At 30.8% G+C, this 18,442-nt stretch overlaps 2 protein-coding genes and 1 non-coding gene across 4 annotated transcripts; all 3 read right to left on the bottom strand.

Annotated features, from left to right (window-relative positions):
• Positions 1-155: 155 nt before the first annotated feature.
• LOC145641584 (2-methylene-furan-3-one reductase-like) lies at positions 156-3,690 on the bottom strand. Its single transcript, XM_081692439.1, has 4 exons — positions 3,209-3,690; positions 1,567-1,890; positions 1,300-1,459; positions 156-610 (listed from the first exon to the last, which is right to left on the bottom strand). Exons 1-4 carry the CDS (start codon positions 3,626-3,628, stop codon positions 345-347), a joined length of 1,170 nt encoding a protein of 389 aa, XP_081548565.1. The 5' UTR covers positions 3,629-3,690; the 3' UTR covers positions 156-344.
• LOC145564144 (U6 spliceosomal RNA) lies at positions 2,822-2,927 on the bottom strand. The gene has a single exon (XR_014094756.1). It is a non-coding gene; the product is annotated as a U6 spliceosomal RNA (small nuclear RNA).
• Positions 3,691-4,399: 709 nt separating the features above from the next.
• On the bottom strand, positions 4,400-18,398 carry LOC145641601 (carbonic anhydrase 2-like). Of its 2 annotated transcripts, XM_081692456.1 has the most exons (10): positions 18,195-18,398; positions 15,549-15,652; positions 11,469-11,527; positions 9,658-9,828; positions 8,671-8,719; positions 7,121-7,237; positions 6,907-6,960; positions 6,079-6,164; positions 5,089-5,194; positions 4,400-4,712 (listed from the first exon to the last, which is right to left on the bottom strand). In XM_081692456.1, exons 2-10 carry the CDS (start codon positions 15,600-15,602, stop codon positions 4,548-4,550), a joined length of 861 nt encoding a protein of 286 aa, XP_081548582.1. In that variant the 5' UTR covers positions 15,603-15,652; positions 18,195-18,398; the 3' UTR covers positions 4,400-4,547. The 2 variants fall into 2 exon arrangements, with proteins under 2 accessions (XP_081548582.1, XP_081548590.1); XM_081692464.1 differs by lacking the exons at positions 15,549-15,652; positions 18,195-18,398 and adding an exon at positions 11,652-11,805.
• Between the last annotated feature and the right edge of the window lie 44 nt (positions 18,399-18,442).

Here is an 18,442-nt window from a genome sequence, read left to right as displayed (position 1 = left end):
TTAGGTTCGTTTAAGTTTTCAGTTTTATATTTTGCGAAAAGTAGGCGATAGAGAACATACTACAATTCACCCTTCCCCCCTCTCTTCTTGAAGTATACCATCTGAATAACTGTACACACCCAAGAACATTAATTGGAAAGAGCTGAAGGCAAAGATGAAGCAACAAAATTTAAACACCAAGAATTCGCATATGAATATGACCAAACCGAACCCCAAGATGAGATTGACACTCATTCCTCATAGTTATAGTAACATGTTTCCCTGATCACAAATTTCAACAAGATCCACCTGAGCACTACTGAATCTAGATACAGATCATACTGTTAGAACTTGAAACTTTGAACTCAGGGAATGGGATGGATGACTACTTTTCCAGTAGCGCGATTAGTTTCAAGGTAAGTGAAGGCTTCAACAACCTTGTCAAATGTGAAGGGGCCCTTAGGATCAACTATTGGCTTTACCTTCCCACTCTCGAGGTATGGATTTAGCTTCTTCAGTACTTCTCCATTGGATGTCACCACGAATCTGAACCCTGGTGGTGTAACAGCACCAGTTAAGACCACCACACTTCCCCCTTCTTTCACAGCTTTTACATTCCTCTCACCTTCACCTGATGTTCATGAAAGTTGAAACAAAATGAGTGGGAAAGGCTATTTCAAGGAACTACAAAACTGACTAGTGATGCAAAAGATGTTCATTATTTTGCATTACTTTGGAAAAGGAAGTGTCAGTTCTGGTGCAGTTTGGATGGATATAATTTTATTATACTAAAAGTTATAAGAGCTGATATCACAAAAAAACCCCATACAAGAAGCCTTTTCAATGGAGAAATGTTTCTAAGCATTTATCTATGGATGTTTTTAAACAAAGAAGCAGAATCGGCATCATTCTTAACTGCAATTATTCAGGCCTTGAATAAGGTCCTCTATACCTGAAAATTACTGAACTGATTTTCTTTTTCTTCCCTTTTTAATGTTCAAACTCAGATTTTACAAATCAAAATTGATTTGAACTATTTTAGCATTTTTTTTTTTGGCTACATCCTGTTGCTGGTTAAGACTGATTTTGACATTAAATTTCAGCGCTTAAGTAGATGATGATATACTTTTGTTGCCAGGGAACTTATTTACAAGATCCTCGGTGGGAATTAATCAATTCTACTCAGGGATGATAACTTTATACTGTAATAATTAAACTAATCGTAAATGTTGCTTATTTAAGGGCGTCATAACTGATAATTTCCTGTCAAAAATTTTATCAGCAGAGATAACAGAGGTTCTAATTAAAGCTTAAACTTACCAACTGCGTCATACACAACATCAAACTTTTCTGGAAGGTCCTCAAACTTCTCCTTGGTGTAATCAATAGCAAGATCAACACCAAGACTCTTCAAAAATTCGATTTTACCGGTGCTAGCAGTGGCTGCAACTTTAGAGGCACCAAATACTTGCTTCGCAAGCTGCCCCAAAATCAATCCAAAAAGGAAATATCAAACCATCTCTTTATCCAACACAGATTCTACACTAGACATTAGGGTATATTCTCGGAGTAATAGATGTAACATACCTGGATTACAAGAGATCCAACACCACCTGCCCCACCTAGAACAAGAACCGATTTTCCAGGAGACATCCCAGCCCTTTCGAGACCTTCATAGGCTGTCTCTACAGCTAACGGGAGACCAGCAGCTTGTACAAAGTCAATATTTTTAGGCTTCAGAGCCAACAACTTTTCCTCCACAGCTGTATATTCTGCCAATGATCCAAATTGCTTGGGACCATCAAGTGCTTTCTCACTGATGTCTCCGTAAACTTCATCCCCTACCTTGAATTCTTTCACTTGACTACCAACTTTTACTACCACACCAGCAACATCATAGCCTGGGACAGTCTGCACTAAAATTTCCATTCTTTTTTAGTTGCAAAATCCAAGCACGACATTTAATGTATAGAGTAATCTCGATTGCTACACATCGATTACATTAAGGGGGTGTTCGGTATGAAAATTTGTAACATAGGAAACGTAAACAAATAAGTGTTTCCGTTTCTATTAGTTTGGTATGAGCTATAAGTAACAAATACCGTTTCCAAAGGGTAACAAAATCCACCCAAATTGTTACCCTTATCCAACTAGTGAAAACAAAATGTGTTTCCCTCCTCAATCATAAACTCCTCAATTTGTTTCCATTTTATAAAGATACCAAACATATATCGAAGGTAACGTGTATCATTACCCTTTCCCTTACTTATATAAATCCTTTCCATTCCGTTTACGGAATTTATACCAAACGCTCCCTAAGGTTTTAGTACTTAGCATTTCATCGCCATCAAATCATAGGGTTCCAGCTTATATTACCATCTACTACTGCTATATCTCCTTAGGAATCGAGAATTTAATCAATATATTTCTCACAAGTATGTACACATGTGAGCTTGATAACATTGCCTAACTGTATGACTACATGACATACACTGCGTAGAATGAGCCTTTGCGCTTCTTGAACTGAGACAAATAAAGATACAATGATGACAGAACAGAGACATTATACAATTTAAGAATTGTTGTTCAATTCTGTGTTTAAGAAAGTTCATAAAAACTGACTCATTGCATAAGTTTCTTTGACAATTTCGAAATGTTCGAAAATGATCAAACCAATTCTATGTAGCTTTCAATATGTGCAACTTCCATGTATAACCTTGTGTCAACAGTTAAACCTGCTAAAGAGTTAATATCACCTCGGTAAAAACAATGTAATTAGTCAGTAAAAGTTTATTACCATATCAACCAGATTTAACACTTGTTCAAATTTAAAGCCACAATAAAACATTTACTACTTTACCAGAGCATCATACCTCGATTTCCTTGCACTTGTGTCATGTTAATCTTTTCTGTATTGTTCCAATTTGATTAAAAATCTCGGAAGAGAAACACATTACTAACAACTAGTGACTATAACTATATGTAAATATCACAAGTAGCTAACAACAAAGATCTAGTAACTATCCCATTACTAGGTAAGTCTCAACATTCAATATTTTAGGTAGTACAAGGCAATATACAACTAGCAATAATATAGGTAAGTGACAAGTCACATTGATAATGTAATTTAAACTAGCAACGCGACAATAAATTAAACAAACCCGAATTGAGGAATTACAAACAACAATAACAACAATACAACAGAGCTAAGGAAAGAAAATAGGCTTACAGGAAGAGGTGAATCAGAGGCCTTAAACTTGCCAAGCCTTCTCTTAAAATCAACAGGATTTAAAGCAGCAGCAGCAACCTTAATTAAAACTTGATCATCCTGTAATTCAGGAACTTTAACATTAGACCCAAAATTAAGGACATCAACACCTCCATAATCTTCATAAATCCAAGCTTTCATCTCAGTAGGTATGGTTGAGGGTTCTACAGAAGCAGGGGCAGTTTGTGACATTGCACAAATTTTAAGGGAAGAAGGGTAATTACAATGTTGGGTACCCTTAAAAATAAGGGTGTTACTCAATTTTTTGGTGGTTTTGGAAAGGGTTGAGAGTGAGGAGAGAGAAAGTGAAGGTGTGTTAGATGAGGTAGAGGAGGAAGAAGAGAATGATAGAGGAATTTTGGTGGTAAGAATTGCTTCCATTTTTCTGATTGATAAAATTTCAGTAGACAGTGTAAAGTAATGGGTGGTATTGTTGTTGTCTATATTTATGGTCATACAAGATTTATATATTTGATGATGAAATTCTGGATTTGTGCATGTTTTTGTATTTGGCTATACAAGTGACACTTGTATGGCAGATAAATGAATCTATGGATGGTGGTCCGGGTTGTTCCGAGCCTATTTGTACAGGCTTGGATCTATATACCTTGGATTTAGGTATCCTTGTCAAATATGAATACGTGTTTAAGTGTCTGACTCTGCTATCTTGTATTAATTCCCATGATTTTAGCGCAAATAAAAGCGCTTAAATTTTCATATTCATATCAAAGTGTCAAGGGTGTGAAACGGGTACTCAGTGAAATACAAAGTAAATAATCGACATTGGGCTCAGTGGTTCAAAATTGATTAAGGCAAGGCCTGTAAAGCTAATAAGTAATGGGCTGCATATTCAGCCCACCAACCAAATCTGAAGTTTGTACAAATTTTCCATAACCGTATAAGCGATCATAAATCATGGGATTAGTAATAAACTTGTATGTGATTGTGAGGATATTCTATGGTCATTACCATGACAATGGTTGTTCATTTTTAAACACTTAATATCCTTTTATGAATCACCACGACACTATAATATAATACAATATCACCTATAAAGTGGTACTCCGTAATAGATAGAAATAAAGATCTGTATTTCATACTAATTTGAGAATACAGAGATACAAGAAGAATTTTAGATGGGAAAAAAAAAAGTGAGGATAGAATATGTTTATTATTGCTGCATTTGTATGCATATTTGCATAAATTACACAATACACATAATACATAACAAGGGACACCTTGAAAAAACAGGAAGAAATGTAAAAAGTGGTAACATTTTGATTTGGTACGTTTAATTTTTTTATACTATGGTAGAAGGTGAAATAGAAAAGTCAAGGTTCCAAATTTCAAAACGACCGTTGACAAAATCATAGTGTGCACCCTTGAGAGCTAGAGTTTTCTTCACCACTGCTTCCCTCACAAATGGGTATGTCAACAGGTTCCCAAGTGAGACATTCACAGCTTCCTGCAATTACAATTAACTATTGTCATTAATATGGTGTTTACAACATCTTGATATAATAAGTTACGTGACGCTTATTTTAAGAATCATACGTAGTATAAGTGATTGTCATTAATTGGTATGACACAGTTACACAGTTCATATATGTATCAAGAATTAGTCGTCATATTGTTTCAACCCCTTATAAGTGACAATCATGTTCATTTGGGATCGTTAAAAATTACTTTAAAAGTCGTATGATGCTTAATTTCAGGACTAAATTTAATGTACTTTCACTTGGGATCATATATAACAGGAGCATTGTTTATAGAGCTGTGCATAATTTGCTAATTTCAGGACTAATAATGATTAGATGATGTTCGATTGGAAGGAAACTCACCTTCTCACAGTGTTTGCATTGTTCAATAAACTCTGCACTGCTGAGCTCTGATTTCACCTTGGACTTAGCAAGATTGCCGAGCTGGACCCAATTTTCAATGAAATCACTGGCATACCAAAACAGACAGCCAAACAACAATGTTAGTTCATTCTTAACTTTGTTCACCCATTCATTAATTAACCAAGTCCTAGAGAACTCGAGTTACTTTATTCGGACTAACTTAATTTTAACGGGTTTGAACATAAACAGGTTTAATTTTGGCTATACTCGAGTCTATAACCTGGCTTGTCCTTTGATCACATCTAGATTTACAACAACAACAAAAAAAAAAAAAAAAAAAAAAAAAAAAAAAAAAAAAAAAAAAAAAAAAAACAACGTAGTAACTCTATATTTTGATTGATACATGTAAAGTTGTACAACATAGTTCTCAAGAAAGCCAATAATATTACCAAAAGATTTAAATTAAAAGGAAGCAAAGAATTTTAGTTAAAAACTAAGACAGTTCTTCGAACAACTTTTCAAAATACTATTCTCTGAAAAGGTATATTAAAATTCAGAAGAGGTTTTCATACAGTAGTTATCAAGTTTGATACAGTAAATAAGATGCTCGTTTCAATTACATTCATATCATCAGGAGCATACATATTCCAAGAGAAGAATAACTTGTACTTTACTAATGAAACTTTAATAATAGATAATCATACGGAGTAGTTCACATATAACATGGAAGAATTAACAAAAAACATGATTTTTAGATGATGTGTAAATAATAGTAATTATACCCTCATTCCCAATTTACTTGCTTTATGCACATGATTTTATGCAAGTGAAAAGTACAGAGATTTAAAAAATAAGCCAATATGAGACCACCCCTATTTTTAAAAGATACGAAGTATTATATTACTCCATATATGAAAAACTTTAAAAAAAAAAAAAAAAAGGTAATAAATGGGTCATATAAAATGAAACGGAGTGAGTATATGTACTTACGAAGAAGTTTTGCCATCATCAGGGATGGACATGAGGCCCTTTATTCCTCCACAGCAGCTGTGTCCAACAACCACAATATTCTCTACCTATAAAATAAAAACATTTTTAAGCCCTTTTTAATTTTAACCCCATAACTTCTTTGGAATTGGACATAACCTGATGTAAATAATCCAGATCAAACTTCTTTTTTCCCTTTACTTTTTTGGCCAAAATCTTTGTTGATCAGGAACAGTCCTTTTACTTTTTAACATTCTTTTTTTGTAATTTCTTTTTGACTGAATTCCTCCTTACTAAAGAATATTGTGAAAAAAAGAAATAGCTTTAATCTTTAACTCTCTTCAAATGCCAACTATTATTGCTTATGAAGTATATATCTACTTTTTATAAAGAGTACATGTTTAACGGAAATCAACTATAACTTAAAAATTTCGATTTATTTATAAAATTAATTCTCACAACTTCTGTCTTAACAAACCAAATAAAAGAAAATGAGTTACTTATCATATACTCCCTCCGTTCCACAATGATGTTCTTGTTTTGACTTTTTGACTTTTTTAAGAAAGAGAGAATCTTCTAAATTTCTCTTAATCTATAAGAATAAATATAGTCATGTGGGATCTAGTTTGATTCGTCTTAGTGAGTAGATTATTAATATCTAACTTTTATAATTTTTGCTAGTGTGAGATTAAAGATATTTGCGGTCAAAGTTGGGTCAAAATTTGCATCGATTTACGAAACAGGAACATCATTATGAAACGGAGGGAGTACTTCGTATAAAATAAGATTTTCCTTCCGACCAACTATGGACTTCCACTAGGAGAATTTTACCTTGAGATGCAAAACAGCATATTCAATAGCTGCTCCAGAGCCAGGAAATTTTTCCTGCAATATGAATAACCAATGAAATTCCAAGGTTAAATATGATCTTTACCAATAATAACTAACCAGGATTAATGGATTATCCTAAGTTACAAATAATAAGAAATAATACTCCATAATTTTTGGACCATATTAATATTTGTACATAAGTAACAAAAATAACCTTATCATAAGGTGGGACCATGTTGGCAATATTTCTGACAGAAAAGGCCTCCCCAGGCTGAAAATTAAAGATATGGGAGGGGCAAACCCGAGAATCTGAGCAGGCAAACACCAAATACTGCATGTGCAACAAAAAAATTTCATTAATTACTTTATTTAATTATGCAATCTTTTTGGAATTAAGAATCTGAAACTTCTATTTTAACTACCAGTTGTGCATGATTATATAGTTAAAAAATTAATTAGGTAGCTCTTTTTGACAGAAAAAATGGCAGAAGATCCAACGCATTTTTATTTGACTGAAAAGTCTGATAAATATGAAGCATCTGTTGATTTATTTAAACCATATTGCTTAAAGGTTAAGATTTTCAACTAACTCTTGATTATAGTATTAGCGTATAAAAATCCCTTTTTATGATACCTAATTAACACATCTCCCCACACAGAGACTATAAAAGACATTAATGTTGACGGAATTTGATATTAAATTTTGAACACTAACCTCCATGACATTTTATACCATGGTATAAACTCGTTATATATACCAAATCGTACCATAGACCAGTAACCATCGATTTATCATCATCCAACCATTCACAAACTCTATAACCAATAATTTTAAGACTTGTGTACATAAAATTAAACATCACATTTTATTTCCCCACAAATAGAATATTGAAAGGATAACGCGTAACTTCTTCACCTCATTGACTTTAATAAGGGCATGATGCCTTCTTACAGTGTGGAAGCACATGGTAAGCAATTATGGGTGGTATCATATCCTTGTGACAGCAAAAGGCATCATAGATTTAGGGGCTATTACTCATTTATTTCCCATTTATTGGGAGTATTTTCATTATATATTTAACAAGTGCTTCAATTATGGGTTATTGGATTATACATGCACCGTATGTAGAGTACATAAGAATTTCCAGGTAAATTAAATGAGGATTGATTATTTTAACTTAGTAACCTATCGCACACATCTTTATTAATCAATCCTAACTATCATGTCGATTTTATAGTAATTTGAGTCATATCGGCTTTATTAAAAGATAAGTTTCCCATCTAAAGTTTTAGAAAAACCATCTAATATAAACCACATACTTTAATTAAATGTTATTGTTGCATCAATTTATTTTTGTAAAAAACAAATTTTGAAAAAACTACTACTTTGCATATTTGAGAAAACATAGTCAATCTAAATCTTAAATCATATTTAAAGTGTCTTCATATATACGAAGTATACATATTTATAAAACTTTTTGTAAAAAATAAATTTTGAAAAAACTACTACTTTGCATATTTGAGAAAACACAATCAATCTAATTCTTAAATCTTGTTTAAAGTGTCTTCAAATATACGAAGTATACATATTCATAGAACTAAGCTTTAAATTTTCTCATAGACTGACATAGCTATTTCGAACACATAAATTAATACGTAATAAATAGATTAGTGTATCATACCGTTAGTACCTCGAATTTGCTAAAGCAATGCACAATAAAACATTATAAACAAGGCTTTGTTGTTGTTAATTAAAAATCTGACCTTAGGACTTTGACCATTGGCAAGTTCACGGTACCTATCAGGATTCTTCCTGGTAAGAAGGAAATAAGAAAACAACAAAAAAGTAAGTTTAGCTAAATTAATTACGGACTACTACTTAATCTTCACATTATGTACTAACTAAAAAAACAAATAGAAGTACAAATTAAGATCTACTTGTATTTTAATTAATTAAATTAATCCAAATTAATCAAGCGGTGCCAATGATCATTGGACATTAAATAAAAATGAGAAAAATACAAGATAACATTAATTCATGACGCCCTATTTTAGGGAGCTGCAAATGTGCCAGATTCTTGATTCTCTGGTTAAAGTACAATCATCTAGTCCTTGTAAGGTCATAGAGTACGGGCTCAAAAGTAAGAAATTCTTGCAACATGAAAAGGGTACTAATGGCTGTATTCTCATCATTAATGTCCGATTATGCTAAAGCATATTCTTACCAAATTTTGTGAGCCATTAATTCTTATCAATTCACATTCTACAAACTATTCCATTTTTTTAAAAAAAATGATTTAGCTTTATTATACTCCATACAAATATTATCGCTTAATCATAATTCTGAATCACAAACCGTAAAACCTACCATCAAAATTATAAATAATATGACATTTTAAGGAAATTACGTTACAATTGATATGTGCATATTTATATATTTTATGAATTGTAGGGTACTACGTACTGTATTACATAACACCGTATGATCGTTTCATTTGTTCACGGTACTAAAAAAATAAAGTACAAAATACTTTGTATTTAGATAACAGCGAATTCAATTTTAATGTATGATAAGTTGATAACATTAACATGTACAGTGCTTTTAAAAGTCAATTTAAAGCGGAGTAACTAAATAACCTATAAATTCATTTCCAATTTAAGAGAGTAATAACAACATATTATCATCATAAATAAATGGAGTAGCTGAAAAATAATAACAAAAAAGGGTCCCAAAAAAAAAATGCAACGTACTCGTATTTCTCGGTTTTGAAGTGGCGGAAACCGGTCTTAAGACGCTCAACCGGATCAAAAACTTCCGTAGAATCAGACTTGGCTACGCCATTTTCGGCCTTCTGGCTCTGCAACTCGGCTGTTAGCTGCTTTATTTTTGCGGCTGCTACGTCATCCAATCCTGCTTTCTCACTGTTTCCAATGTAACAGATATCTCGTTATTTGTACCCAATATTTATTATAGACTAACTAACTTCCTTTCTTAAAAAATACAATCACCTTATCCATAGTATAGTATGGTCTAGTGGTAAGATTTGCATCTAATAATCGTGAGATTATGGGATCAAATTTCATTAGAGCCACTTAGGGGTACGAATTTCCTTACACTTTCCCCCTTACTACTAAGATACCTAGCTTGCTAATCGAGTCGGGAAAACCTGTAAAAGGTTTCGATCCGTAGGGCCCTTCTCTTTACCAACCAACCAAAAAAAAAAAAAAAACACTTTATCACTTATGTTTACAAGTATTATATTAAGTACACGTTCGGTCCATTAATAATTTTAACGTCATTTATGATTTGATAGATTATAAATATAATCGATCTAAATCTAACGAGATTACTTTATGATATTTTATTGTAAGAAAATACAATAACAAAGTATAAAATAAAAAATGATGCTTTATCTATTGAGACAATTTAAATTACTTATTTAGGACAGAGAAAGTACTACAAACTCCATTTTTAAGAGTTAAGCTGACTTTGGTTTTTTGAGAGAGAAAATAAGGTAATTCATCTATTCATTTATATCCAACAAATCTAACTCAACCACATCATAACTTTGAAAATGAGAGTGAGGGATCTTCCCTCCCAATTCCAAAATATTTTGAAATCGATTTGATCTCATATTAAAGAATTAAAAAAAAATAAAAACTTTGAAAATACTAAGTAGTAAGGGTAAAGTCTACCAATGAGACAAACAAACTCCATATGATTTTTGTTAAATCCATCAAGTGCGTGTGCTTTTTATCCAAAAAGATAAGGTTCATGAATTATTTCAAACAAATGATTATATATAAATATGTACAGCTATTGTAAATAATATTCATAATTTCCTCTACTTTTTTTTTTCTTCTTCTTTTTTTTTTTTTTTTTTTTTTGAAGAAAATAATTTCCTCTACCTTGAATTGACTCATTTGACTTTTTTAATTTAAAAAAAAAAATGAACCTATTACCTTTAATTTACAATTTAAAATACTTAATCGGATCAATAATTAATATAATCATCTGTTCTAAAAAATTATTACTTGTACAGTTGTACCATCTTATTTTTTACGAAATGAATCCCAAATTAGAAATTTGATCATATTATATATAGATTACATATCCAAAAGACTTTAGGTCAAAGGCTCAAAGAGTGTTTTTTTTTTTTTTTTTTTTTCCTTTTTCACGGATATATGAGTCTTTAACAAAAATCCTTTCACAAAAAGGAATATTATTATTTATTAAACACAAATTTCATGGCATAACTCGATCAAACTCACCTTCAATTTCTAACCTAAAAAAATAGAAAAATTAACAAAAAAAATCCCCTAATTTTATCATCATAATATTTGATTTAATTAAGTTATTCATTAAATAATCGTGAATCAACGTAAAAAGGAATTAAGAGACGGTGAGTGGGTTAGGTGGTAACGAAACCAACGGCTAATACGGGCAATACGGCCGTCATGTGGGCCCCGATTTCATAACTTGACCAATGTCCTCCTCTTATAGTATACGGTTAAAATAAAATTACTGCGATCAAAATGAGTCAAATTTAGCAATTTTTTACCTTAAAAGCTTCGTCAGTCCTGCAATGGCTTCCTCGTATTTGCTTCCCATTTTCTCTTTCTTTTAAAAAAAAAGAAAATAATAAAAAAGTCAATTATTGAATTTATCTGTAAATTATTTCTATTTTTGATAAATACAAACAATAAAGTCCAAGAAAAAATTTTGAAAAAAAAAGAGAAAATACCTTTTATTTGATTGTGAAATTGATGAGAGAAGAAGATGATAAATAAGAACGAAAGAGGTTTTTTTAAAGGAGAGAGAAAAATGAAATGAAGGTGATGTATGTTAGAAAATGTTAGAAAATGGGGTGGCCACACTTTTTGGTAAGAAAGTGTGGATATCTATATTCTATATATAGGGAGAAATTTATGATAAGGAGAAATTTATGATAAAAATTGAAAAGGGTATCTACTAACTATGGTTAAAGGGTAATTAAGTTTAATGATCCCAAAAGGGGTTGCAAACTATGTGGATTAGGGAACTTAATTATATTTTTTTATTTTACATAAAATTGATGTGAAATGATGAATCTTCCTTTGATCTGTCAAAAGAAATAAATATTGGTGAAATATTTTTTGGGGTGTTAACAATTGATGAGGTGCCATGTGTTTTGTGGTTTTCTATTGTGGAAAGTTACGCAATTCGACAAGGACCACCAACTTTTTATTCATTTTTATTTTGGGTTTTTTTTTTTAAAAAAAGTAAATTGTTCTTATACGAGTAGTTTTATACACCAATTTCCTTTTCTTTTGGAAACCGCAAATTCTATCGTTCATCGAGGACTGGATTTAAGAGAGGATAGTACATACACATCACTCTTGTTATAAATTCAAGCAAAAATGGTAAATATTTGAACAAAGGTTACGCATATAAATTAAAAAAAAAAATAAGGATATGTTCACATTTATTAAACTGAACTGATTTGAGCTGAACTGAACTTAGGTGTGTTTTTATTCAAGTATAATTAATTTTCAAATTGTATACTCATACAGAGTATCGTTTTAAAATATCTAATCTATTTAGATATTTAGTGCTTATAAAGGTTGCACATCATTAGTTCATTTCTCTAAATTCAAATTTTAGAATTTCATATAAGTCTATACTACTCGTTAAATAAAAATATAAGTCCTAAAATAAAAGTGCGCTTTATACACTGTATTTACACTTATATATATGAGTCAAAAGAACTTTTCCCACCGCATTAAAAATAGATGTAAATTAATAAATTGAAAGTGTTAAAAGTGAACCGAGAAGCCCAAGGCTAAGCAAATTTACAAATATATAACAGAAGCTATGTACTTCATTTGTATAGACGCTTGCAAAAATATTGGAGTACATGTTTGGTAGATGCCAAGATAAAGGCGGAAATCTAAATAAAATAGAGGTAATCTATGCAATTCCTGTTATATAGGAATTATTTGATGTTTTAAATGAAAAATAATGAATTTTCCTATTATTTAGGATTGTATATCACCCAAGCTAAATTGAGTTAGTCTTTGACTTATTTAGTCCTTATATTTTTATTTTATAGACGAAAATGGTATGAAAGACATGTTAGTTAATAGTGGCTTTATTTTGTTATAAAATAAAAATAGTGGCTTATTTAAAAAAAATAAAATAAAAATAACATAAAAATAAATAGTGGCTTTATCGGTGAGGAAGAGTCAACAATGTACTAATAAGGAATATTATTGACTAATTAAACTATGGTTAAAGGCCTTGCGGTGGGGGCCAGGAGACAACGTTGACTACTCTTATTATGACCCCTTCTATTTACGTAACCCCCTTTAATTTTACGTTACTAATCAAATTATTTAAGAGACAGAGACAAAAATATTACAAGTTTAGACAAAATGCATCCAATTATTACCAGGAAGGGTTATGTTATGCTAAGTTTAAGCCGGCAAATCATGTATTTTTGGAATATTGGAACCGGTCTATTATTATACAGAGTAGCATTCTCATTTATATATGGAGTATAATACATTCCCTCGGTTTTTATTTATTTGCTTTATTATCTCTTTTAGAGACTGTTAATCAATTTTGAAGATCTCTGTCCTATAAAAAAAAAAAAAAAATTAATTAAAAAAGAAGTATTTATATATGTTTGCCCCATATGTACTACTTTGTATGTATGTGAGATTTTATCAAATTCGTCTGATTAAATATATATTCTGTATGTAAAGGATTTGATCAAATCATATTTATTGATATTGTTTATAGTTAGCAATCCCTTGATTTACTCTTTAGATTGATAGTCAAAGATATCCCTTATTCTTAGCCAATGTAACTAGACAAGTACTCTAATGTATCTAGTCGTATTATATTGCTTATTCATGTACTATATATATACTCATGGAATCACATCAATATAATTAAGCTTTCCAACATTCTCTTTCCCATAACTCTATCATGGTATCATGAGCTTTTGATCCATCTTTTCTTGCTTCCGCTACTACCATGGTTACACTATCAAAACCTTTTGTTGACGCCGACAAATGATGGTGACCATATCAAACTTTCTTCTCGGAAAGCTTCAAACCAAAATCACATTTTTCACTCAACTCTTTTTGGCACCCCGTATTTCGTATACCAAGAGATGCCATTGATATATATATTTTTTTTCTCCAAACCCCTTACATGGAGAAACAAACCTTTTTCGATATCCCGTAGTTTACCTACCATGTGTTACCATATACGAAATTCTCTCCAAAACCATTATGGAGAAACATAACATTCTGTTCTAAACCACCATCACCACCATTAATATTTTCTATCTCGCCTTCAATGGTGGTGAAGGATCAGAACCTCTATATTTTTTTTCCCTCCCATTTGTTGCAAGCATACGCTAGCAAATTTTTATTTAATTTATTTTTAAATATTTACAATCAATGGTTCATGTGTTTAAAAACCGTGAAAAACACCCATTAAACATCTTTTTTACTTCTTCATGCAACTCCTCCATCTAAAAAAAAAAAAAAAAAAAAAACTTAACTCTCAATTTGGTACGTACACCTCTCAATTGAAGAACCGCCAACATCTTGAAGTGGCAATCAACAATCAAGAAGAACATTCATTTTACAAGATTGTACTTTCCCTTTGGCCGTCCATCTTGCGGGGGCGTGTAAAGGATTTGATCAAATCATATTTATTGATATTGTTTATAGTTAGCAATCCCTTGATTTACTCTTTAGATTGATAGTCAAAGATATCCCTTATTCTTAGCTAATGTAACTAGACTAGTACTCTAATGTATCTAGTCGTATTATATTGCTTACTCATGTACTATATATACTCATGGAATCACATCAATATAATTAAGCTTTCCAACATTCTCTTTCCCATAACTCTATCACTGTATTATCATTTTTTATATATATATAAATTTTACTCCTTAATTAAATGTATGAAATTAAAAGATATGTCAGGAAAAGGTCATTAGAAAACGAAGGGATTAGAAGTAAAGGACAATAGAAATATACAATTGTCACCATTCTGATCTGATGCATACAACAAGGCTATCACTAATTATTGGACGAAGCAGTTGTGCATTGGTTAGATTATAGGGATCCCAGATAATCAACTTTTAATATTAACAGGATATTCTTGTTTTCTAAGTTGCTTTATAGTTTATAGTGTGACTCAGCTTAGTAAAATGATCATTTCCCGTGATTTCATACCTTCATTAAAAGTATACACGTTAAATATTTATGACTTCATTGAAATATGCACTAAGTGCCTTTTTTCATTGACTGAATTGAGCCTAGCTGAATTGAGCCTAACTGAATTGAACTGAATATTTTATAAGAGAAGGAAATTAGAAGCTGATTTGAACTGAAAATAATCATATCAGAACAAACCCTAAGTTTACTGGAGTAATTTAATTACAGAGTATTCCTTTCGTTTCACAGTGATTTTCATGTTTGGAATCTTTGGCTTTTAAAAAATAAGAGAGAATCTTCTAAACTTCTATTGTAAAAAAGTGTGTTGCAAGTAAACATAAAAAGAGGAAGTATTTTCTACTAATCTGATGATTCAATGATCCAATTCAATCCGTATAGTAAGATAAAAGAAGAATTACCGGAAGTGGTTTTCCACAACATAGCACCATGCATTTCTTAAAGCTTCCTGCCATAATATAGAGATATCTACACTCTATTATACCCCAGCTTACTTCATCAATTTCTGACAAAATTAAATATTAAAAATGCCATATTAGATTATATATCAATCAATATCTATAAAGTTTATGCTCAAACAAACTACTGGCACTAAAATCTCTACAAATTTGCTAAGCATTCACATCTATATATAGTTGATTAAGCATGACACGCACCGCAAATCAATTAAAGTAGCATGGAATTGGATAAATTAAAAGCAGGAGCATGTATCTCATTACGCAAGGAAAATTCGACCGAAAACGCACATTAATGATGGAATTCAAAATTAAAAAATAGTATGGAGTACATATTATATTGGCAGAAGTAATGTCGGAATTCAATCTTTAATTAGTGGTCGTTTAATTGAACGTAGAATTTATTGTATAGACTAGAAATTCAATTTAGAACCAATTTTATCTTTATTATTTATGAAGTATTTAATTGTAGATAGAGGAAGGTGACACAAGTGCAACTTCATGACAATTTTTAGAATACTCTTGTGTCAATCAATGACCACTAATTCTTAAAGTTTTGAGGATACATTTGAATTTTTAGTTGAATGGTTATTCCAAGAACTGATAAGGGGTTGACTTGGAAGGAATGAGATATGTTATGGCCTAGGCTCCTTAGAGACATTGACGCACAAAACATAAAAGTTGGAGAAATGTCAAGCGTAGTGGCATACACAACATTATAATGTACTTATGCACTCCATAAGTTGTAGTGGCTTAAAAAGGAATTCAAGTCAAGTCAAATCCAAAGTGGCTTAAAAAGGAATTCAAGACAAGTCAAACAGGGATCTATGTAATATTGGGTCTTATAATTTAGGGTTATAGAGGATTAAAAAATAAATACTCCGTAATATATTACCATAGAAAGAATAAAGTAAGTGTGATTAGAATTTGAAAAAAAAAATGGATAAAAAAATTGGAATAAAAATAAATGAAAGATTTATATAAAAAATGGTTTTTTGAGCCAAAAAAAATAAAAAAAATAAAAAACCTTTGTTTCAAAACAAGTCTTTTAGTTTTAAATGATGACATGCAGCACCATAATACCATCTGGGAAGGAAATTTGTAAGTCTGTAAAAGCTTATTATTTACTACATCTGTTAAATGTTATGTTCAAGTTTGAAATCTTTTATATATTACAAATAATACCCCAAATTACAAATAATACCCCAAAATTGTACATAACATTTAACAAAGGTAATATTTTTTTATAGGATGAAGAAAAAATATGGGCCTTTTATGGACTGGTAGAAGTCATTGTAGGCCCTTAGATTTAAATGTATTCAGCTTTCGGTAACAAGGCCCAGCAAAAATTACTAAATGCCGTTCGTTGAGGGGTTGGAATTAGTTGAGATTGAGACTAACCGATCAGCAATTTGTGGCCTTTGTGTTATCCATCTGAAGCAAGGAACTAAAAACACCACATATCACATATCTGTAATCTGCAAATCAATTTACCACCAATTGCGTACTCTCCTCGTCTCCATATACAGACCATAAGTTTAATTTCATCTAAAACTCTTGTCTTTAAAGGAGCGTTTCAATTTACGGAGTATCATTTAAAAACTTTTGTATAATTACTTTACATCGAGGTTACTTTAGTTGAATTTAGGGTAATATTTATTCATAAAGGTTAAATAACTTTTATTAACTTTCATTCATTATAGGGACAATAGGGTAACTTTTAATCATTTAAGGTAACTTATTTTTATATGTTTGTCTTTACCATTTCACTTTTATTCAGTCAAATCTCACTTTGTTTTTTTTTTTTTTTTTTTTTTTTTTTTTTTTTTTTTATAAAAAAAATTTATTATTTTTAATTAATCTCTATCTTAATTTTTATGTCTTAATTATACTTAACCAAATATCACTATCCCCCCCCCCTTTTTTTCCTTTTCAGTTCACCTTTATGACTTTCTTACATATATGTGCAAAAGAAAAATGAGACTTCTATTCGAAAATGAAAGCCGTACAATTAATTAAAAACAAATACGGAGTACTATGTATTTACTCGTATTAATAACCTACAAGTATTTATTAATGAATTTATTTTATTATTAAGAGACTTAAATTATGTACGTGTAATACTTTATGTTATTTTTCAAAGTTGCTTTTTGTACATCATAGTTTTCATCCTTTTACTGTGTATTATTGGTGAAATGGTGGTTCTTAAAAGGGTTATAACTGTTATATATACACATAGGACATAAGCACAATGAATCACAAAAAAAGATACTCTGTAATATCTTTACTTCGTTCTTCCATGACCAAGTGTTTATTTACGTTATTTATACACCCAAAAAAAAAAAAGTAATTTATTACTCCGTACAATACATTAATATTTATAACTAATATAACCAATTTTCAAACCGACATGGATGGAATAAGGCATAATCATAATGACACTTGTTCATCATTTAGAGCCGGGCTATAACAATAAGTTTATTAATATATATGTTACGTGATATAAAGTATGAGTTAGGAAAAAAAAATTAGCTACGTAAAACAGAGAAAGTAATTAATTAACATGCATGAAAGAAAGGGGAATGAGATTACCAATCACCAAGGGAGAGAGCTCAGAGAGGCAAGTGTAGTTGTATACAAGGTAGCAAAGACGATGGCAACTCCAAATGCCAAAAACCTACTTAAATACAAGTTTTATGTTTTTGTAAGGAAGAAATAATTGTAGACAATATAAGAAAAATAGCAAAATGAAATTTCGTTGAGACAAACACTCTTTAATTTTAGAAAGATACCAAAAAAGTGGGAGAAATATAATAGATGGACAATTATATATATTTTTG

This window comes from Chenopodium album, chromosome 1, assembly GCF_948465745.1.
Source record: "Chenopodium album chromosome 1, dcCheAlbu1.1, whole genome shotgun sequence".
Lineage (NCBI taxonomy): Eukaryota > Viridiplantae > Streptophyta > Magnoliopsida > Caryophyllales > Amaranthaceae > Chenopodium > Chenopodium album.
This window is presented reverse-complemented; position numbering and strand designations above follow the sequence as displayed.